Source organism: Copadichromis virginalis, linkage group LG3 (assembly GCF_057382275.1).
Source record: "Copadichromis virginalis isolate Kocher_CV1m ecotype Utaka linkage group LG3, C_Virginalis_male_GT1.1, whole genome shotgun sequence".
NCBI classification, from domain to species: domain Eukaryota; kingdom Metazoa; phylum Chordata; class Actinopteri; order Cichliformes; family Cichlidae; genus Copadichromis; species Copadichromis virginalis.
Window position 1 is genome coordinate 23,411,713 of NC_140620.1, and position 23,655 is coordinate 23,435,367.

Below are 23,655 nucleotides of genomic sequence, written 5' to 3' on the forward strand. Positions count from 1 at the left end.
GCAAATTTGCAAAAAAGCAGCATATGCATCAAAATAAACTATTTCCAGCAGTGCAATATGAGTCCTAAGCATCCCAGAAAAGTCATACAGTCAAACATAACTTTTAAAAACACCAGTATAGGCCCTGATGCGGTGGCCCTGAAGTGCAAATCACACAAACAAATTGCTAAACACAACAACAAAATTGAGAAGCACAAAAACAATACTGAGAATCACAAAATCAAATTAAGAAGCACAAAAACAAAACTGAGAATCACAAAATCAAATTAAGAAGCACAATTACATTAAGAAAACCGGAAAGGGTAGGCACCAGTCGGCAACAGGAGACCTCACTGATTGGATGTCCGCGCTGTTTGTCTTTGGAACCGGAAGTTACTCTGCCTGTAGCGCATTTCGTTTGAACAAGAACGGCGGAATGTTTTGTCCTAGCTGTGGGAAAAAGCTGGTTGAGGAGTCACCGAACTTTTGCAGCGGCTGTGGCGAGAGGCTTTATCACGCATCTTGCATCGGAGACACCTCACTCCCATTGAGTAAGTTAATAAGCATAATAAAATGTTTGTTATTTATTGATTTATGTCATCTAGAATCTTCTGGCGCTGATCCGTAGCCATGAAACTCATGGAACGGGAGGAGGGAGAGTCACTCGTTTGTTTATAAAGATAGACTGCAGTACACAAATTTGACCACAGGATGTTCCTCTTATTTCATTCTTACTTATTGTACCTTTAGATAATCTATTGGGATAGGGAACCTAAGGTACATCCATCTACTTCCGGACCATGGGTCCCCTACTGCTAAAAAAATAGGAGTCTATGAGCCAATAAAAATTATTTTCTGGTCCCATTTGATGTGTGCCATGGAATTAAAATATGATGTCCGTGAAGTATATAAACACATTTTGATGCCAAAAAGTGCTTAAGCGATAGGTGGCAAAGGTTATTTTAGGTTTTGTTTGAAAAGACGTGGCGAAATGTAAATGTTCCTCTCACAAAATTGACATCATCGAACCAGACACAGAGAAGAGGAAAAGCTTAGTTTTGTTTAGCGAGCTTCGAATCCTTCTTCCAGGATGATGTGGAGAAAACCACTATAAATCTGGCCATGTGGTAATTAGCAGCTACGCTGGGGGAGAAAAGCTTCTGAGGCGATGTCATATTTGCGACATCTGACTTGTAGTCATTTTAATGACGAATTTTTACAAGCTAACAAATCTCAAATTACATTACAGACATAGTTGAAACACAATTATTTATTTTTTAAATTGAAGTACAACATATGTGTGATTCAGAGAGTAAGACAAAGCAGACCAGAAAATAACTTTTATAGCTCCAGTCACTTCCATTCATTTTTCTTTTGTTCAGGGACCCATGAGCAGACCAGAAGGGGAGGAGAAATAGGCTCCCTATATTAAAATAGTTATCAATTGGTCAAATATGAATTTTCATTCGTCCTCATTTCTGTATTTCCAGGTCATAGATTTGGAAGAAGAAAACGATACAGGCACTACTGAATGCCTCACTGTCGAGAGCTCCTGTTACAGGTGCGTTGTATCTTGAGTAATTATTCCAGAGGGTTGCACAAAATATATACACACAATTATTATAAATGTATGTAGTTTGACTCTTTTACATTAGATTCTTCAGAAAAAGAAATAGTAGAACCGTTCTATAAAACTGGAACTGCATGTTTATGCATTTGTCTTTTTGCATCTACACTTTGTGTACATGTTTTCACTCTGCAGAAACTACACACAGCTGTTTGAACTGATTGTGATTGATGATGAAGATCCTACTCCTAACGAAGCCAAAGCTGAGCCCCCAGAAGAACCTGTGTCAGTAATTTAAACATTTGAATCCAATTAACTGCCATCTTGTTCTGTACAAGACATCATGCAATCATAAGAGAAGTATATACACATTTAAAAAATAAGTTTCCCTTTTTTTTAGAGACACCAATTTGCAGGCACATGAAATTATTGCAAATTTGGCACTGGAACTTGACCACAAGAAGGTCAGCAGGTTCAATATATCAAGGTCAGCTGTATGGGATGGAGCTGTTAGAGGATTTCGACGCAGCACATACTCTGACAACTACGACATGTTCATCAAGTTTAATGATGATGCTGGCAGCTTTGAAGAAGGTTTGGATACAGGTGGCCCGAGGCGTGAATTCCTCACGCTTCTTATGGGCAGTCTGAGAAATTGCCCCATCTTTGATGGACCTCCAGAGAGCCGTTATCTTAATTCAAGAGGTGGATGTTTTCTCCGTAATTATTACAATGGAAATTTTAATAAAAATTGGCTTATTTTTCTCATTAGCATATTTAATAGCAATTAACCATGATAATTATGTGCCCTGTATAACAGCTGCCAGGCAAGATGAGTACTTTTTAGCAGGAAAGATGATCCCTGTATCCATTGTGCATGGAGGACCAGCACCACATTTCCTCTCCAAGAACCTGGTCAACCACATCACAGGGAATCAGAGTTTCAGCGCCACTGTAGAAGATGTGCAAGATGAGGAGATCACAAAAGTTCTACATCAGGTAGAAAATTACCTAGGCTCAGGGAATGGGTTTACTTAGAAGACACTTGGGGCCAGTTTAAAAGATTTAATCATGATAAAAGTTATCCAGGTTGGATCATATCTTGAAAGTAGGTTCAAGGTACACTGAAAAAATGCAATAGGCTGGTTGTTGAATTTGCATATAAGGATTTCATATATCCAGCTTGACTAATTTCAATTTCTCATCTCAACATAATTTAGTCTTTTCATTTTCACATATTCTTTAAGGATGTTCAGTGTATTAGACTAAATCATGTTGGAAAGAAACAAAGCAGTGATATTTTCTCCTGAAGCTCCACCCCCTGAAAATGTTCAGGAGGAAAAATCAGATTGTTCAGTCTGACGTCACTGGCCGTGTCTGGGTCTAAACTCCGCTGCAGGTCCATATATCAAACGATCACTATGGCATTACTGAGAGTTGAAAAACTGTCTAAAGTCTTTGATCTTTAATAAAATGATCAGCGTTCTGCTCTACCAGGTGTAACGATTGAGTTTAACATCCAGGCATCCATGAAAATGGAATTTATGACATTTAACGGAGTTAGAAGTTAGCAGGCAGTTAGCTCGCTAGCTTCTATCTAAATACAATATAGCATGTCCTGACTGCGGGGTTTTGGAAATAAATTAAAACGTACAGCTCTGCTATCACTTCCAGCATAAATGAAGACAGAAAACTAGACAGCAGTGACGTTTGTAGGGTTACTGAAGTTGGGCTAGCTGGTATATAATGATGTGCTACGTGACCGCTAGCGACACAGCTATGTTAGCATAATATAAACAAGCTAACTTTTTTTCCACTCAATAAAAGTTAAACGTGAGTGTTCTCGGTGGTCAGGAACAAATGTAATCGCATGGCAGGATGCTGTAAAAGGACAAAACCAGGAGAACTACCGAGATAATCCATCCACAATACAAGGTTAGTCATTCATATACTGCTGCATGGGATGGGCTGTAGCTACACCCTAAGGTTTTAAAAACTGAGCTTAAATAAATGATTAGCGGTAATAAAAGCCGAGGGAGGTCAACAGGGATCACTGACTGTTTTAGGAGCTTTTTGAGATCAAATAGAAGAAAATACATAACATTAAACATGTTAACAACACAAAAGCCATATTAAATGCAGACTACTTTAGACCCGGAAGTAGGATTCGTCGAGTCATCACTGAACAACCGGATTGCCTGCACCGTCCGCCATTTTTGTCTCTTGCTTTGGAAACTGGAAACCGTCTGGAGTTCTTTACTTGAAGGTAAATAAGAATTTAAAGCTAAAACACCAGTGAGAAAAAGTGTAGACCCTTTAGTTATGTGGACTTTTACTGGTGTAATGTTATTTTTCTGGTATGTGGGTTGTGCTGCCCCTTTAAGGCAGGCATGATCATTTGGGTGTGTGTTTTTTGTACCAGCAGACTTGCCGTAGTATCTCACCAGTGAAAAACAGTCCTTTAGACAAACTGTCGTCTATTCCACTTTTTGTTCACTTTTTCTTGCTCAGCCTGAGAGAGCACATGCCTGTAAGTAGTTGCTATCTGTTTTGTAAGCTTTCCCGCGATAGTTATGTGTAGCAGTTTAGAGATTTGTGTGGAAAACTTTCTTTTGTGAGGAAAAACGGCCGCGATGCTAACACGTTAGCCCATCTATGGGATTTCCCATGTAATGTTAGCATTAAGCTAATCGCTAAATGCGTGAGCCTGATAACCAGTGAAAGGGTTTGGATAAGTTTGTGTTTATGTGTTATATACATTGTAGTGCATGACTTAATGTTTGATGTTGTAAAGAAAATGCAATTACAGCAGAAATGTAATATTTTATATTTGTTTCTGTACTAGATTTACAGTGCTTCAACAGTAAACATCTAAAACGTATCCGCTGACTCCTGGATGTTTATTGTGGACCTGTTAGCTATCTGCCAAGCTAGAAACCAGCTTTACACCCTAGTGAGGGCAGAATATGGGTTGTTTATCAAAAACCATGAAAGGCCAACGTAAGGCTCCAGTTAGCTAATGGTAACAGAAATTATGCGATAAATGTGTGATAAATGTGATAAATAAATTAGTAATAATCAAATAAGATTTATATCTTTTTTCAGCCTAAGTTTACTGAGTATTACAAAGTTGCATCAGTGTCTGTACTAAGTGGTGGTAACTGCAGTGGCTTAACCATTAAACAAGCTAATAGGGATACGACTGTCTTCTGCCACAAAATAAAGTAAATTTGTGCTCATGTAAGGTCATATTTACCCCTATAGGGTGTGTTCTGCGAGGGAAGATTGACCGTGGTGTCCGCCATTTCTTCTCTTCGTGGGAGGCGTACGTTTGGTGCAGAGCTCTACTTTGTCGAGGTAAATTAAACTTAAAACTAAATTTCCGAAAGGAAATGAAGATAAAATCTATCAGATGTGTGAATTTTTACCGAGGTAGTTTTTCATATATACTACTGTTGAGCAACATAATGGAAAATAAGAATTATTCCTCAAATTAAGTGACGATAATGCTAGCTTAAGCTGCAGGGCAGTATTATGCGTGTTAACATCTTTTCCAACAAACTTGTGTGCATTTAGTTAACTGGTGTTAGTAAAAATGTTTTACAAAAAAAAGAAAGGTATGAAGGGCCTGCAGTAGTCATTAGTGCCAGAGAAATTGTAAGTTTTTTGTATTTTCTGGGTCATTGTGACAATATAATTATTTGAAATGTATTGACTTTTTCTTTACAGATATTTGGTGCTTGTCCCTGCTGAGAGGCAGATTGTTGTCACTTCAGAGCAATTATCTAGTGCTGTTCTGTAGTGGTATTAAAGTTAATGTTGTAATAATATTTTGTTTGTTAGTGAAGATTTGCATATGTTATCTTGTGGTGGACCACTAGAGGGCTCCACTCACACCCAGTGTATAGGAAGTGTGTTCCTGTGTTTTGTGGCGCGATATGCGCAGTTGATGTTGGAGACGAATAAAGAAGGAGTGAGAACTGAGAGCTGTGTCGTTGATACTTACCTCCACATTGGTGACCCCTGACTCGAGCATGCAACGGGCCGTAGATAACGCACACTCCGCTATGGATGCATCAGCGGCCGCCGGACCTCCGCCTCCTGTTGCAGCTACGTTCGCTGTGGCGCTGAAACTGCCGGACTTTTGGCTCCATGACCCCCCGTCATGGTTCGTACACGTGGAGGCTCAGTTCGCCCTTCGCGGCATCTCGGCTGACGACACGAAGTATCACCATGTGGTGGCCTCGCTCGACCCGCTGGCCACCCGTCGCGCGATGGCGCTCCTCCGGGACCCACCCGCCCAAGGGAAATACGCCGCCCTCAAAGAGCTGCTTCTTCGGCGCTATGCCCTCTCCGACGCCGAACGAGCCGAAAAGCTCCTCAACCTGTCAGGCTTGGGTGGCGGTACCGCGCTCGAGCTCATGGAGAACATGCTATTGTTGCTCGGGCCGGATGACGGTGGTTTCCTCTTCGTGCACCTCTTCCTCCGCCAACTACCGGCCGCCGTGAGAGCTGTCCTCGCGAACTCTCCGCTTCTGCCTGCGAAGGATTATCGCTCCCTGGCTGAAGAAGCGGATCGTATTCTCCTGGCTAGCCGCACTTTCGACGTTCACGCCCTGGCTACGGACACGCCGGCGGCACCTTCCACGCCTCCACCTGCCTCCCCCGGAGCATCCGCCCCCTTGCTGACGGCAGGGATTGCTACACGCCGGCACCGCGGAAAGAGCATCTGTTTCTACCATCAGCGTTTTGGCGACAGAGCGCGTCGCTGCCTGCCGCCTTGCGCTTTCACGGCCCAGGGAAACGGACCCGCCAGCGCGCCGTAGCAGCCGCGACCGCTGGCAATACAGAAAGGCTGCTCTTCATAGAGGACTCGCGCTCCGGGAGACGTTTTCTCGTGGACTCCGGCTCCCAGAAGAGCCTCCTTCCCCCTACCGCTGCCGACGGACTAGCAGCGAACTGTGGGCCGCAGCTCATTGCAGCTAACGGCTCTCCCATCAAAACGTTTGGGGAAAGGTTGGTGACTGTTTGTTTTCATGGCCGGGATTTCCAGTGGAACTTTGTTGTTGCTGCTAGCTCTGTACCTATTTTGGGTGCTGATTTCCTGTGTGCTCATGGACTACTTGTCGATGTCGCTAACAGACGTTTAATCGATGCTCTCTTGTTTTCTTCGCTACCCTGTTTTACTCGGGCCGCCGAGCCCCTGATTCGGGCTAATGTAGTGACCTCCGGGGATGCTTTTCAGCGTTTGCTTTTAGAGTTTCCATCGCTGTCTGTCCCTAATTTCTCTAGCACGGTAACGAAGCATGGGGTTGAGCATTATATTCCCACGGTCGGGCCCCCGGTGTTTGCGCGCGCGCGCCGCCTCGACCCCGCGAAACTGTCCGTCGCTCGGGAAGAGTTTGTAGCCATGGAGCGCCTTGGCATTGTACAACGTTCGAACAGTGCATGGGCCTCTCCGCTTCACATGGTGCCCAAATCGGACGGTCGGTGGCGGCCATGCGGAGATTTCCGCCGTTTAAATAATGCCACGGAGAATGACCGTTACCCCATCCCCCACATTCAGGATTTTTCTGCCAATCTCGCCGGAACGTCGATTTTTTCTAAAATTGACTTGGTGCGGGGGTATCACCAGGTTCCCGTGCGCCCCGAAGACGTTCCTAAAACCGCTGTCATTACCCCCTTCGGCTTGTTCGAGTTTTTGCGCATGCCGTTTGGCCTGAAAGGTGCCGCCCAGACCTTTCAGCGGCTGATGGACTCCGTTTTGCGTGGGCTGCCGTTCGTTTTTGTTTATCTGGATGATATATTGGTGGCCAGCTGCTCAGCGAGCCAGCACGAGTCCCATCTGCGCCAGGTTTTCCAGCGTTTGGCAGCGCACGGCCTGATCATCAACCCTTCCAAGTGCCAGTTTGGGTTGCCTGTTCTGGATTTCCTCGGGCACCGCATTTCCGCTGAAGGTGTGGTTCCGTTGCCCGACAGAGTCCAGGCCGTTTCGGCTTTCCCGCGTCCCACGTCGGTTAAAGCGTTGCAGGAGTTCTTGGGGATGATAAATTTTTACAACCGCTTTCTCCCCAGAGCTGCCCACCTGCTACAGCCACTCTATGCTGCCCTAAAAGGTAAAACAGCCAAAGATCCGGTTGACTGGCTGCCTGAACGCGTCCGCACGTTTTCCGCAGCCAAGTCTGCGCTGGCTGACGCCGCCCTGCTGGCCCACCCGCTTCCGTCGGCGGAGATCGCGTTGACCACCAACGCCTCGGACGTGGCAGTGGGCGGAGTGTTGGAACAGCGGGTTTCAGGTCTCTGGCAACCGCTCGCCTTTTTCAGTCGTATGCTCCGGGATGCTGAACGCAAGTACAGTGTTTTTGACAGGGAGTTGCTGGCCCTGCACCTCGCGACACGGCATTTTCGTTTTTTCCTCGAGGGTCGCAACTTTACTGCGTACGTTGACCACAAACCTTTGACGTTTGCGATGTCCAAGGTCTCTGACCCATGGAGCGCACGCCAGCAGCGCCAGTTGGCGGCCATTTCTGAGTTTACCACAGACATTCAGCATGTGGCTGGTAAGTCCAATCACGTCACTGACTGTCTCTCACGTGTGTTGGTTTCTCCGGTGTATGTCGGCATCGACTACGCTGCCATGGCCGCCGAGCAACGTGCTGACCCGGACGTCCTTGCCCTTCAGTCAACAAAAACGGGCCTCGTGCTGGAGGACACCCTGGTGTGGGACGGCGGTCCGCACCTTCTTTGCGACGTTTCCACCGGCCGCCCCCGCCCGGTGGTTCCCCTTTCGTGGCGTCGTCGTGTTTTTGACTCGGTGCATGCCCTCTCTCATCCCGGCGTCCGGGCCTCAGTCAAGCTGGTCAGCGCCAGGTTTGTTTGGCCGGGCCTTCGCAAGACGGTGAAAGAATGGGCGGCAGTTTGTATCCCATGCCAACGCTCGAAAATCCACCGGCACACACAGGCACCCCTCGAACCTTTCCGTGTCCCGGGTAGGCGTTTCGATCACGTTCATGTGGACCTGGTTGGTCCCTTGCCGCAGTCACAGGGTTTCACGCACCTTTTGACTGTGGTGGACCGCACAACCAGGTGGCCGGAGGCGGTACCCCTGGCGTCCACGACAGCGGCGACGGTGGCCAGGGCATTTTTGTCAGCGTGGGTTTCACGTTTTGGCCCCCCTGCTGACATTACCTCGGACAGGGGCCCCCAGTTTGTTTCCGAGCTTTGGTCTGCTATGGCTGACGGCCTGGGAGTCAAGGTCCACCGCACCACAGCATACCACCCGCAAGCTAATGGGATGTGCGAACGGTTTCACCGGTCACTTAAGGCCGCGCTCCGTGCTTCCTTGACAAGTGGCGACTGGGTCGACCGTCTTCCGTGGGTTTTGCTGGGTTTGCGTAGCGCGGTTAAAGAAGACCTCGGGGTTTCCCCGGCTGAACTGGTCCTCGGCCAGCCTCTCCGGGTCCCCGGGGAATTCTTACCTGAGAGCCCTCCCCCATGTTTCGATACCTCTTTGTTGCCTTTTCGCCCCCCAAGAAACTCATTTCCTGTTCCTGGTCCTGTGCACCACTGCCTGCCTGACACCTTTGTTCCGAGTTCATTGGACTCTGCTCGTTTCGTTTTCGTCAGGCACGATGCCCATAGGACTCCGCTGCGTCCACCATATGACGGGCCATACAGGGTTCTTAAACCAGGCAACAAACATTTCGTTTTGGACTTTGGCGGTCGGCAGGAAGTTGTCTCTGTTGACAGACTTAAGCCTGCACATGTTATGCAAGAGGATCAGGTGGTCCCGGCCCAGGCCCCTCGCCGCGGCCGCCCACCTGCCACCGGGCTGATGGATTCTGTTTTTTCCCCCAGGAGCGACCCAAAATCAACGGAGTCCGAGTCGTCTTCAGCTTTTTCTGACCGCCAGTGCCAGCCTCGCTCCCGGGCTGGGTTGCCCTCTGTCATTTCCCCACCCCCCCAGTTCAGCCGTTCCGGCCGTTTGCTTAAGCCCCGGGTCCTGGACTAGTTCTGCTGGGTGTTCGGGGGGGGGGGCATGTGTGGTGGACCACTAGAGGGCTCCACTCACACCCAGTGTATAGGAAGTGTGTTCCTGTGTTTTGTGGCGCGATATGCGCAGTTGATGTTGGAGACGAATAAAGAAGGAGTGAGAACTGAGAGCTATGTCGTTGATACTTACCTCCACAATCTTACTTTTTGTAAATTTTATTTTTCAGAAAGATCAAATTAAATTATGTAACTAAGTATTACTGAAAGAGAATTTTGGTGGTAGGATACAGATGTGTAATATTCCAGTTATCAACATTGTACTTAGTTTTAAGTTTTTGGATTAGGTTTGGGTTGCCACATGGAATTTTTTTTTTTTTTTTTCAGATAAAGGTGCGTAGTAATTTACCATATATCTGTAATGCTTTAATCAGATGGAAAATTACTTTAATGTATAATTAATAACCATGATTAGTTTATTTTTAAAACACACATAGAACTATGTTGAACAGTTTGTCTACATCTTTAATAGATGCTAAATGTTTTTATAATTGAGGCAAAATTTGATATTTTCTAGATATCGTATTCTGCCTGTGAAACAAAATTTACCTCTGTCCTGAGTGTCCCTAAAGGCTCTGTAGGAGTGGTGAGTGTTTGAACTATAAATAGGGCAGTACTTTAAGCTTAAGTACATATAAGCTCTACTAAATTGCATTGCAAATGTTAATGAATCTGTCTCTCTCCCTCTCCTCCTTCTCCAGTGAATGTGGCAGTGTAAAGGGTGCTCAGTATCAGTTAAAGGTACAGTGGGGCAAAAAAGTATTTAGTCAGCCACCGATTGTGCAAGTTCCCCCACCTAAAATGATGACAGAGGTCAGTAATTTGCACCAGAGGTACACTTCAACTGTGAGAGACAGAATGTGAAAAAAAAAAATCCATGAATCCACATGGTAGGATTTGTAAAGAATTTATTCGTAAATCAGGGTGGAAAATAAGTATTTGGTCAATAACAAAAATACAACTCAATACTTTGTAACATAACCTTTGTTGGCAATAACAGAGGTCAAACGTTTACTATAGGTCTTTACCAGGTTTGCACACACAGTAGCTGGTATTTTGGCCCATTCCTCCATGCAGATCTTCTCGAGAGCAGTGATGTTTTGGGGCTGTCGCCGAGCAACACGGACTTTCAACTCCCGCCACAGATTTTCTATGGGGTTGAGGTCTGGAGACTGGCTAGGCCACTCCAGGACTTTCAAATGCTTCTTACGGAGCCACTCCTTTGTTGCCCGGGCGGTGTGTTTTGGATCATTGTCATGTTGGAAGACCCAGCCTCGTTTCATCTTCAAAGTTCTCACTGATGGAAGGAGGTTTTGGCTCAAAATCTCACGATACATGGCCCCATTCATTCTGTCCTTAACACGGATCAGTCGTCCTGTCCCCTTGGCAGAAAAACAGCCCCATAGCATGATGTTTCCACCCCCATGCTTCACAGTAGGTATGGTGTTCTTGGGATGCAACTCAGTATTCTTCTTCCTCCAAACACGACGAGTTGAGTTTATACCAAAAAGTTCTACTTTGGTTTCATCTGACCACATGACATTCTCCCAATCCTCTGCTGTATCATCCATGTGCTCTCTGGCAAACTTCAGACGGGCCTGGACATGCACTGGCTTCAGCAGCGGAACACGTCTGGCACTGCGGGATTTGATTCCCTGCCTTTGTAGTGTGTTACTGATGGTGACCTTTGTTACTTTGGTCCCAGCTCTCTGCAGGTCATTCACCAGGTCCCCCCGTGTGGTTCTGGGATCTTTGCTCTTATATGTCTTCCATTTTCTGATGATTGCTCCCACAGTTGATTTTTTCACACCAAGCTGCTTGCCTATTGTAGATTCACTCTTCCCAGTCTGGTGCAGGTCTACAATACTTTTCCTGGTGTCCTTCGAAAGCTCTTTGGTCTTGGCCATGGCGGAGTTTGGAGTCTGACTGTTTGAGGCTGTGGACAGGTGTCTTTTATACAGATGATCAGTTCAAACAGGTGCCATTCATACAGGTAACGAGTGGGGGACAGAAAAGCTTCTTACAGAAAACGTTACAGGTCTGTGGGAGCCAGAGATTTTCCTTGTTTGAGGTGACCAAATACTTATTTTCCACCCTGATTTACGAATAAATTCTTTACAAATCCTACCATGTGGATTCATGGATTTTTTTTTCACATTCTGTCTCTCACAGTTGAAGTGTACCTCTGGTGCAAATTACTGACCTCTGTCATCATTTTAAGTGGGGGAACTTGCACAATCGGTGGCTGACTAAATACTTTTTTGCCCCATTGTATATTGGAGCTACTTAATCATTACAAACTCAAACATCCACACTTTGGACGTACTTCCCGTTATCCATGTATGTATTCAAAATGCCCATGCACATTTAAGACATGGAACGCCTTAAATGTACATCAAAGTAGAGTGCATTCTTCACAAGACAGTCAGATTTTGAAAGAGTTATCTATAGTTAGTTGTCACTTATGTTCCTGCAAAAACTTGGCAAATGAAAGGGAGTACTTTATTCATATCAACTCACATCTAAAGAAAAATGAAAATGTTTCTTGCATGTTTGTTGGTTGCAGTTTTCAGACTTGTATTTATGGAACCTTTAAATCTCACAAGAGTCGCAGACATACACCCCATAACCTTGCAGATTTTAAACCAGGTACTGTGAAGAAATCTACAGTAGCATCTCTGTCATAATTTCCTGATGAAAAGTGTGAGGAATTTGTCGAGGAGGATTCAAATTGTATATCGGTAGATTGCAGTGATCAAGATAAAGCCCTGCCAAATGCAATAGAGCAGCAGCTTGCAGCGGCCTTACTGAAGTTGGAGTGTTTAGTACATGTGCCAGGTACAGCTATTGATGAATTTTTACAAGAACTTTATCATTTAAAAAGCGCTGCATCAGTCCCAGTATCTAGAGACTTCATAACTGACATCTTTAGCCATCACCATCTTCAAGTTGAAGACTCTGTAGTTGAAGAAATCCTTGCAGCAGTTTGTTTATCTGACCCTCTTCAAAAAGCAATAGGAAAAGGAGGCCCTCTTAGCACCACATATCAACATAAACAATTTTACAGGGAAACGTTTGGTGTTGTGGAACCAGTTACCTACATACTTGATCAAAAAAAGAAGCGCACATTTCAGTATGTCCCACTGTTACAATCATTACAGCAACGTTTAAATAGAAAAGCAATTCTTGATAAGGTACTTGAAAGTCATAGAGGAAAGGACGAAACTGAAGTTGACCCATCTTATGAGTACAGGTCTGTTAAAGATGGTTATCATTTCAAAACTGGAATTTGCTGAGGTTGCTCCCATTTTTAATAGGACATCGTGTGCCAGAAAATGAGCCAGCATAGGTTGTATTAATGGTTTTAAAAGATATTGTTGAGTTAGTTGTTCCCCTTGTACATACTGATGAGTCCATCTCATATCTTGAAAGCAAAATAGTTGAACACAGACAAAGGTACCAAGTGTCATGAATCGCTGTGCGTCAGGCAGGAGTTGGACCCAAAATGCAGGACTCACAGACTCGGGGAGGTGAACTCAAAACATAGCTTTATTTGCTGGCAGGGAAAAAACATACAAACTAATCTAAACTGGGAACTAAAAACTCACAGAGAGACACAGGGAGATCCACACAGCATGAGGGACGACGCGACACTGACTCAGAGAAACACAGGGTTTAAATACACTGGGAAGTAACGAGGGGAATGAGACACAGGAGGGCACAGCTGGGAGAAATCAGGACTGACGTGACAAGCAAAGCAGGACGCATTCACATAAGACACGGACCATCAAAGTAAAACAGGAAGTATCACACAGAGACGCGAACTTGACACAGTGGAGACAGCAACTAAGAAACACAGAGACATAAACCATAAGGCAGAGGACTCTAAGAACCAAAATACACAGACAGAAATACTCAGCTTGGAACACAAGAGACTAGACTAGAGAGAGTAACAAAAGACCAACCATGAGAACATAATGCACAATGCAGAGTGACAGAAAACAAGAAACGCAAACATGCAAAGACACACAATTACACAGAACAGAGGGGACACAGAGAGACATGAAGGGCAAGGGATCAAAACTAGAAGCCATAGAATAAATCACACACAAGTACAATAATACAAAAATCACAAAGAACTAAAAACGCTGGGTCAGGAGACCCAGGACCGTGACACCAAGAGCTGTTTTCCTGTGTCAGACCTCTACCAAAGCATCACTTTCTTGAGCACTATCCTCAGATGATAAGGTATTTTGGCCCTCTTTCAGCAGTATGGACAATGCGATTTGAAGCCAAACATCGATTTTTTTTAAGCAAATTGTCAAACACACCAGTTGCTATAAAAATGTACCGTTGACTTCAAAACATCAGCTGATGATTTCTTTCCACATCAGCTCACCGTCATATGGTAAATGCAACCTAGAGACACATCATGCGTCCCCAGTTCCAGTTGATCTACTGAAAGAGGATATTTGTCAAGCTATTAGGTCAAAACACCCTGGTACATGTGAAGTATATCTGGCCAAAAACGTGTCAGTTATTGGCATAACCTACAGTGAAGGGATGATAGTTACTCATGGTTCAACATCCGGATTACCAGAGTTTGCCGAAATTATTCAGATGTGTGTTATTAATGAGAACCTGTTTCTCATTAATATCAAATGTCAAATTTTTGTGTGGGTGGTACAATGAACACTACAGAGCCTTTGTCGTGGATCGCTGTGTGGCAGGCAGGAGGACGACCCAAAATGCAAAACTCACAGACACGGGGATGAACTCAAAAAAATCACAGCTTTAATTCTGGAGAGGCAGAACGTAGGAAATACAAAACTAAACTGGGAAAACTAAATACAAAGCTCGCCAAGAGACACAGGGAGGAACACACACAACATGAGGGAGAACGCGACACAGAACTGAGGGAGACGCAGACATAAATACACAGAGGGTTAACGAGGGAAGTGGGAGCACACGGAGAACACAGGTGACACTGATAATCATAACAAGACACGGCAGGAGTGAACACAACACTAACGGGAGACGGGCAAAGTAAAACAGGAAGTACAGAGGTTCAGACAGGAGGAGAGAGAGCACGGGGAGAACACAGACATAACGGGCTGGGGAAAACATAGAATAAAACACAAAGAGAGACGAGGGCTCATAAATACACAGAGGGGCACACAGGGGGTAAGAGTCACGAAGGGAAAACACTTAGGGAACAACACAACAGGGCAACTCAGGAAACATGGCCTAAATAAGGAACAAAATACAAAAATACAAGGAACTAAGAATACTGGGCCCACATGGCCCAGGACCATGACAGCCTTTGAATTAAGTATGTCCCATTCAAGAGAAATCAAGCTTCTAGCACTGAGTGAACTCTGTGACACTTATCTGTTGGCTGATTACATGATTGGCCCAATCCGAATGGTGACCTTAAAAAGACACATCATCATAAAAGGTTGGTTAATTAGGAGTTTTGATTAGTTTGCAGTTTTGTTCTTACTTGACTGCACTTTTTGGGGTTTTTTTGGACATAGGGCTACAAGACAAATAATGTGCAGTGCTTAACACATTTGTTTGACCACCCAATGTAAGGTTTAATGTAGATCTGCCCTATATTAACAGTATTGGTAATTACCAAAATTATTACCACCGCCAAGGAAGTGATGTCTTCAAGGTCAACTTAAGGATTTATTGGTGGAAAATTCACAAAAAGTCTTTTAACTTAGAAACTGATTATTACAAGTGTAGTTTTTATCATTTAACTTTTTTTTTTTTAAATATTATGTCACTTTCGACCTCTGACCTTCAAGCTCAACAGATTTTTCTAAAGGTCGAAGTGACAGTAATGTTATATAGAGCTATTTAAAACTATGTTTCTTACTGCCATTGGTTATATTTACAAAATATAGTCATACAGGGATTCTAAATATCAAATTTCTTTGGCTCTCTGATCTCTTCTACCCAGAGAGTGAGTTGGCTTGGCAGAGGTTTGCACTCTATGTGCTTCCTGTTTATGTTTCTGTAATGGTCAAAGTATATTTGTCTTATTTCTAGTCAAAAAAAATCATCAGTGCATCTTGAAACTGGAGAATTTTCACTTGTTCACTTGGCAGATTTTTTTAATTCATTTCAAGCAAAAATAACTTGTATTAGGTGAAAGTTCTTCAGTTTTAAGATGCACTGTCTAAAAACAAGTTACTATATCTCACTGAAATGTAACTCTGTATTTTGACTAGAAAAGAGACAAATATACTTGGTAAGATTTTGAGCTTTTGCTGTGAAATTTCAGTTAAGTACCAATCCTGAACAGAAAAATAGATTTTAGTGGTGGATTGTGCTTGATTAATTTCTGATTTCTCAGAGAAGTCTAGTATGCCAGCTCACATTTGCGTATAAAAAGATGACTTCAGTTTTAAACTCCTCACTCCTGTTCTTAATGTTAAAATGTTGGTAATGCACTGAAAAGGAAAAGGACTTCTAAACTTTTAATTCTGAAATATTTCGTTTTTCTTTCTTTTTTTGGGGGGGGCTTGTGGTGTAATAAGTTTGTTAAACACTGGCTATGCAGACATAATGTTTATTTTTTTGATTTTTCTATTTTTTCCAATTTAAATTGTTAATTTTCTTGTGGGCAGCTTATCAATCTTTTAATTATCTGTTATGTAATTTTTAAGTTTGAGATTTAATTATTCAGACGTGTTTTTGTGATTGATCATTTCACATTTTTAAAGTATAGTGTTCTTTTCCATCTATTTCGCAGATTAAGGATATACAATGGTCCCAGCAATTCTCAAAGTGATTTTGGGAGACAACAGCAGTCAGAGGCTGACTTTTCACTGTGGACTTCCAGGATCCGTTATTGAACTTATTGAAGAAGTGCAAAGACAGTGTGGCCTCAATAATAGCAACTTCCGGCTTCAGTTCATGGATCCACTATTTGGGAATGAGTTCATGAGCCTTACTTCAATGGATGAAATACAAGATAGGGGAACAATCAGAATGACTTCCCTGGCTAAAGGCTTAACTACACAGTCTGCTGAGGCTGATGCTTCATGCAGTTTTGGTCTGGATGATTCCACCTCCCGGTCCAGTGGATGTGTTGATACAGACATACTCTCATCACCAGAATCTGAGGCATCCTGCTCATCAACCTCTAGGGCATTGTGGCCAAGGGTTTTCTGTGTTCCTCAGTTTTCCTTTGATGCAGAGCTAAAACTTGAGCGAGGCAATGCAGCATACAAAGAAAAGGGCACATTGCTTACTCCAGATCCTAAACTGAAGTCGCAAATTCTTGAAGGCCTCAGATACAAAGTTTATGTCACTGATAAAGACTTTAACACAGTTGGTCAGGCCCTCATCTCAAAACATCCTTGTCTCACTGAGAGGGGCTCCCTCACAGGATATGCTGGATGGAAAGCTAGCTTAAAGAAAAAACTGGCAAGTTACCGCACTCAATTAAGAAAGTTAGGATGCCCTGAGGTGGTTATGAACTCTGTGACACAGAAACCAGGGGGCAAATCAAGTGCTGCTTTTGCCATTAAAAGACCACGGCGGTCTGAAGTAAACTATGTCTCCCCTATCCGGTTGGAGAATCTGAAGATAGCCTTGAGACTGTGAGAGGGGAGCTTCTTTTAGATGTGAAGAAGACAAACAACCGGGAGGTGGTGAGAATGAAAATGGAGAAAACATTTGCATATAGGAGACATGAAGTACTTTGTGACACACCCATGATCAGCGACTTCCAGGCAAGATGGCCAGCACTCTTTGAAGTGAGCGAGGTATGTAATTTGTGAATTCTTTTGTGAAGATCATTGTGTTTTAATGGTATCCTGTAATAGAACATTGACAACATTTACGTTGTTTGCCAGGTTTGTGGAAAATGTCAAAAGTCATTTTGAATTGTAAAGATTTTTTGTTATTGATTATAGCACCTGAAGCATACACTGTATATAAAAGATAGAAATGGTTTCTAGGTCTGCTGACTTTATCTTTGACCTCAGTAAATATGGTTTATGGTTCCTTAGTGTTTGTGGTCTAAGTTGCTAGTTTCACTGCCCGGCTTGGACAGTCTCGGTCGTTGTGTCCTTGGGCAAGACACTTCACCCGTTGCCTACTGGTGGTGGTCAAAGGGCCCGGTGGCGCCAGTGTCCGGCAGCCTCGCCTCTGTCAGTGCGCCCCAGGGTGGCTGTGGCTACAATGTAGCTTGCCATCACCAGTGTGTGAATGTGTGCGTGAATGGGTGGATGACTGGATATGTAAAGCGCTTTGGGGTCCTTAGTTAGGGACTAGTAAAGCGCTATATAAATACAGGCCATTTACCATTATGACATGGTGTTCATTGTACCCATTAATATGGAAAAGGACAGTGGACTAGTGTATGCTCATTGGCTAACGATTTTTGATTAACTAATGAGGGTACAATGTCTCTTGGTTCCATAGGCAGATCTACACTGTGCTAATGACGTGCTATTTAAAAGAAAGCTGGAAGGGCAACTGTGGAAACGCACAGCTTAAGACTTCAAATTAGAAATTAACAAGTGGTGACATCATTCTCTTTTTATATACTATCAGTTGTTATAAGCCACTTCTAACGCGAGCAGTTGTGTAACTTTTTTCCTCTGGAAGCCTGTTGAAATTAAGCTCTACTGATGGAGGGTTGTCAATCTGTGTGGCCTGTGACATTGTTCTTTTTGTAGGCTTTAGCTCAGGAGGTAGAGCAGGCCATCTACTGATCAGAAGCTTAGTGGTTTGATCCCTGGCTCCTCAAGTCTGCATGCCAAGTATCCTTCGGCTACAAGAGATACTAACTCCAATTGCTCTCTGATGCGTTCATCGGAGTATGAATGGTAGTTAGCAAGCACTAAAAAACTTAGAAAACAGTGTTTGTGTGAATTGATGTGATTGGATGAATGCGGCATGTTGTATACAGCGCTTTGAGTACTCTGGGAGAGTAGAAAAGCACTATATAAAAATCAGTCCATTTCACCACAAAAGTGAGTGGGATGCATAGCTAAAAATTAGTAATATGAGAAAAAATATAAGTTTTTGTAAATGTGACCTTGTCACATTTGAGTTCGTGACTGTATTTGTATGTGTCAACTTCTCTTTTTAGATAAATGCAGAATTTAGGCAGATTACCACCATGCCACTGCAGTCCCAATTTCTCTCGCAAATAGATGTGCTATCGGACAAATTTATAAACGTGTTCAAAAAGCAAGGAGGACACATAGGAAGAAGACTGCAGAATATTCTGGAACCCATGGCCCAGGTAAGAAAGAATTTTAATTTGTGTCTACAGTTTAGAGAAAATAATAATTTTAACAAAGTGCTGCTTGTCACCCTTTGCCAGGATGATGTTGATCTTGTGCGTGAAAGTATTATCAAGGGGCTCTGTGTGTACCTCAACGAAGACCCCAGCAATTTAATGACAGATCATGTGGTAAGTGTTATTATAGAAGGTCATTTTTTATTGAAAATAAATGTGGTTGCTTCATGAACTAAACCCCCCCTCCCAAAACTTAAAAATCTAAAATCTCTTACCCCTTGGCTGAAAAAGGCTTTTATTGCCACAATGACGCGTGGACAACTGAACAACAAAGTCATGTCGGATTGTCTTTTTTTTATTCTAAAATGAATATGTGAAAAGGATTAGACTATATTTAGCTATGAAACCTTGTTTTATATACATGCTGACATGCCACAATTTCACTTTTTAATGGACATATTTAATAAATATTGGGGCCACCTTATTTATTAGACAAAATACTGTATGGCCTGGAAGTGTTTATAAAAAAAATATTTATGAAATACTTGGATCCAGCTAACGTCTTTGTTTTGGATCATAGTTTAGCACAGTTCAGATGTTAGTATCTCCACGGTTATTGCTTTTGACAAAATTAACATAATAACCAAAAACCAGACTAAATCGACAAGCTTGTTTTGTGTCATTCACTTTGTAAAAAATACTGCTTTTTTTCAGCGTCCTTTCTAAACCATGGCAAAATGTAGTTATCTACTAATAAATGGGGTTGAATGTCACCTTAACCAAGGAAGAGATACAGAGAATTGTCTATATGGGTTAGAGAAGATATTATGTTTAGGTGTTTTACCTTTTTTTTTTTTTCCTTCTACATGCATTAGGACCACGTGTTCTCTGAACACCTCTTCAGAGAATGAAGAGGTGTTCATAGTTGAACACTCCTTCATTCTCTGACAGTATTCTGCTTCTTTGCAATGACCAGTGTTCTGTTGAATTTAATTCTGGGAATGTGTATTTTCCAGGACACAGATAAAGGAGTTATCCAACAATCTATTGAGGAAACAACCATGGGAATCTATATCATCAAGTCAAGAGATGCCAGTGACAGCCCTGAGGACATTGGGATAGTCCTGGAAGGCCAGAGAGTCTTGCAGGATTTGGACAACTGTGCCCTAGCAGCTGCTATGCTATTTGGATTAATGTACACTTTGAACCTGACCTACCCACCAAAACTGAAGTATACCTTCGAGGTATTCCAGAAACTGCTTATGGAGCTCGAAGGGAACAGCATTTCAAAGAAGGCACAGGTTCTCAAGAACAGACTGTACGAGTGAACAGTTATGACATGGAAACAATATGTCTACCTCTCTGAATATGTTCCATTGATTCTTTTTTGCCAACACTGGTAAAATTACAGTATATAGTGAAACTAATTTTTCTCACAATTTTATAGGTGTATTGCCACTGACATTGCATGTGTTACGTTCCCCTGAGGGGTCTAGGCAGGGAGGGGGAAGTAACAAAAGTGACCGGGTCAGAAAAAGGAGTCAAGGAGGCAAAAGGGTTAAATTAAAGAGTTTTATTAAAGTTTCAATTTATACTAACTAAAAGAGACGGACAAGCCGCTATTACCATTTAAGAAAACAAACAAAACTCAGGCGTTGGTCAATAAAGTAAAACGTAAGCCAAAAAGAAAGAGCAGCTCACTAGCTGAAAACCACCAAAAACACAGCTCACTAGCTGCAAACACCACAACCGCTCAGCTCAGCTCAGCTCAGCTCAGCTCAGCTCAGCTCAGCTCAGCTCAGCTCAGCTCAGCTCAGCTCAGCTCAGCTCAGCTCAGCTCAGCTCAGCTCAGCTCAGCTCAGCTCAGCTCACAAGCTCTAACTACACTACTGGCACTCTGGCCCAGCGCTCACCTTTCCCTGGGCTTAAATACTTTTAATTACTGATGTGAGTCAGCTGTGTAACAGGGAAAGGTGGCACCTCAGGCAGAAGAGGTGGTGGGACACGCCCACACAGGCACCTTCAGGAGGAGGCCCTGCTAGGGCCGTAACACATGTAATTGCCAACTCAGTCCCATTCAATTGTAAAATGATCGTTGCATCATTGCCGTCACCAAAGTCATTTTGAAGCTGGTAACTGCTCTCAGGTCAAAAGCCTGAAGTAATTGAAGCAGCTGTTTAGAAGGCATACAATTTTTAAGTTTATTGGACATGGTTACAGTAATTTTGGTTATGTTGTGATGTCCAACCACTGTTTTGTTTTGCTTGTTAGTATAAGTTATTGTGATTTTTCACTTATAGAAGGAAGCCAAAACGAATCACATTTTAGGGCTCTTGGTTTTGTGTTTGTGGGTGAAAATGTTATTTTCAAGCTTTTCTTCGTCACATTTTAATATTTGCATTCCTGTTGCCGTAGTGCCTTACATTTAAAAAAATTTTTTTTTGAAAATTACCCGAGGATTTCTCACCTTTTACCTTTGGGCCAGTATTCCTAGAAAATTCAGCGTTAACATTTTCATAGGCCCTAGAATGTTGAATTAAGATCCAGAAGTTGTTTGTGTTTGGTACATTTTGGAAGAGATGCATTCAGATGACTCATGTATAATCTGAACCTCTGTTACAACTTCCAATTGTATACTGTTTTGAAAAATACAGGTCATTGTTAAAAAATGTTTTGATTGAAAGAAAAATATACAGTACATACAGTGTGTGTGTGTGTGTATATAGCATAAAATTATCTTGTCGATCCAATCTAACACATGGCAGTCAAATACAATTAACATAAAAGAACTCTTTACATTTTACATAACCAGTTAATGTCTGATAAACGAGTAGTTTCTATAAATATTTGACATGAATGAAAAGGATACAAAACAACATGAAAAAATCATGTTCATGTTACAAAAATATTTGTGTGCAGTTATAACATGAAAAAATAAGGCTGACAAAACATAACTTAATTGCGTGCAACCGATTACAATAATTTTTTTATGTTTATCCCACTGATTATTTTTTTCAGTGTAGATTCTGTAATCTAAAAGGACAGATTTCCACCTCCCAACAACACAAGTGAAATATCAAATTGATTACTTTTTTAATCCAATGTTTGAATGAATTGTAAAAGTAGTGAAAATTATATTTTTGTTTTTCTTACAGTAAACCTTTTTTTTTTTATAGGTCCTGAAAGCTGAATCAGAGGAGTCTTTGCATAATCTTATTTTGCAAAACAGCACAATCTTCCAAACTGCTGGATGCCTCAGAAACGTCAAGCCTTGTGAGAAACAAGCATTTGTGGAGGAGTACCTCATTACTCCTTCTAAATTCAGGATGGCCAGTTGCTCATCACAGCAGCCACTGACATTTTCAGACCTTCAGATGTATATGAAAAAACTGATTCAGTAGCATCCGTGTGATCTGATGAACAACAAGTTAATTCCTGAGCCACTGTCGCACGCTGTTCGGTTCACAAAAGAACAAGTTGTGCTGCTTCCTACTTTTTTGACTAAATTTCTGTCTCCTCTGAAATCTTAAATATTTTTCACATAGATGAGCAAACAGCTGGTACTCACCAACTTTCTGACCCTGTACACCCATCAGAGTCATGATGGTCATCACTGAAGGGAGATAAAGATTTACTAAGATACATGTTGAATCCTACAGCTACTAATAAATTCATTGTCACAAAAATGCTTTTGTCTTAAAGTAAAAAGAAACAAAAACAAAGTCATATTTTTTTTACAGAATTATTAACTTAGCATTTATAGCAATGTGGAAAAAGAGAAAGTACTCACACAGTATGATACAGAGAGCTCTGATCTCCATGTCTCCTTGCCGCAGACTGAAGACTGACGTATAAAATCAGTTTTCAGAGGGCATCTACTAAAACAATTTTAATATTAATTTAATATTTTTATGACTTTAGGCAATGAAACAATATAGTTTTACAGTTTCCAAAGAAGCTCAGTTGCTTTTGTGTTAAGTCAACCCTCACTGTTTCAGTTCACTGTCAGTGGGCGGAACAAAAAACCCATTCAGACTAATGCTGTGTTTGATGCAGCTTGTAGACTGGTTCATGTTTCCTGTGCACAGTTGGGTGAACTGTGCTGAGATATGTCACAGAAGTAGTGAACATTTGAAACATCTTCCAGGGGTACTCAGCCCACTCAAGGAATTACCAAAGTCATTGAAGCTATTTTTCGTCACAGGATAGTTAATATCGCTATAGATAAATAATTGCAATTCCGTTATTCACACATAGTTCAGGTTTACATGAATGTAAGTCACACTTCCATTCAGGTATACTCAGAAAATGTTTGAGAGAGTGTGATGGTAAGCCACACATGGTAAGACTCACACCAGTAGTTCGTGTCACTACTCGTCCAATATATTATTTCATTATTAAATTAGCTCATTTCTCCATCACACCTTGCAATGTTTATATGAAGTGCACACATATCAATGCTGCAAGGTTAAATTATATTTTATGTTGTATTAATACCAATTTTATTTTGTTAGACATACCTGGTGGTTTGGCTTTTTCTTACTGGTAAAGGGCTGGGGCATCTGAAGTTCTCCTGAGAGTCTCAATGGACTGAACCACATGCTTCATTGCCTGGAAGGTGTTTAGAGTTTATTTCATTGTTTTGTGTTGGTTGGTTATGTGGCAGCCATTTTGTCTTCTCTTCATGTGTTATATATTTTAGCTAAACCAGTAATAAAGTTCCCTGATATGTCAATGCAAGAGGTCAGTTTGGCTTATGTATGTTTGAGATTTGTTTGTTATTATTTTGAGT

General features: G+C 42.4%; 2 protein-coding genes and 1 long non-coding RNA gene across 3 annotated transcripts; all 3 read left to right on the forward strand.

The window, feature by feature from the left end:
* Positions 1-1,433: 1,433 nt before the first annotated feature.
* LOC146713507 (G2/M phase-specific E3 ubiquitin-protein ligase-like) lies at positions 1,434-22,264 on the forward strand. Its single transcript, XM_085438398.1, has 5 exons — positions 1,434-1,540; positions 1,742-1,831; positions 1,947-2,251; positions 2,367-2,545; positions 22,040-22,264. The coding sequence occupies exons 1-5, from the start codon at positions 1,434-1,436 to the stop codon at positions 22,262-22,264; spliced, it is 906 nt and encodes a 301-aa protein (XP_085294524.1).
* Positions 3,920-5,514, forward strand: LOC146713508 (uncharacterized). Its single transcript, XR_014917992.1, has 3 exons — positions 3,920-4,076; positions 4,811-4,903; positions 5,276-5,514. It is a non-coding gene; the product is annotated as an uncharacterized LOC146713508 (long non-coding RNA).
* On the forward strand, positions 16,655-20,606 carry LOC146713509 (uncharacterized). The gene is made up of 4 exons (XM_085448520.1): positions 16,655-17,376; positions 18,711-18,866; positions 18,948-19,037; positions 19,880-20,606. Exons 1-4 carry the CDS (start codon positions 17,269-17,271, stop codon positions 20,189-20,191), a joined length of 666 nt encoding a protein of 221 aa, XP_085304646.1. The 5' UTR covers positions 16,655-17,268; the 3' UTR covers positions 20,192-20,606.
* Positions 22,265-23,655: the final 1,391 nt, after the last annotated feature.

Bases quoted from the DNA above. Each gene is read 5' to 3' on its own strand.
- LOC146713507 (XM_085438398.1), top strand. From the start codon at position 1,434: ATGAATTTTCATTCGTCCTCATTTCTGTATTTCCAGGTCATAGATTTG. The intron at 1,541-1,741 runs GTGCGTTGTATC...TTCACTCTGCAG, and splicing joins GTCGAGAGCTCCTGTTACAG to AAACTACACACAGCTGTTTG. The intron at 2,252-2,366 runs GTGGATGTTTTC...CCTGTATAACAG, and splicing joins CCGTTATCTTAATTCAAGAG to CTGCCAGGCAAGATGAGTAC.
- LOC146713509 (XM_085448520.1), top strand. From the start codon at position 17,269: ATGAAAATGGAGAAAACATTTGCATATAGGAGACATGAAGTACTTTGT. The intron at 17,377-18,710 runs GTATGTAATTTG...TTCTCTTTTTAG, and splicing joins CACTCTTTGAAGTGAGCGAG to ATAAATGCAGAATTTAGGCA. The intron at 18,867-18,947 runs GTAAGAAAGAAT...ACCCTTTGCCAG, and splicing joins TTCTGGAACCCATGGCCCAG to GATGATGTTGATCTTGTGCG.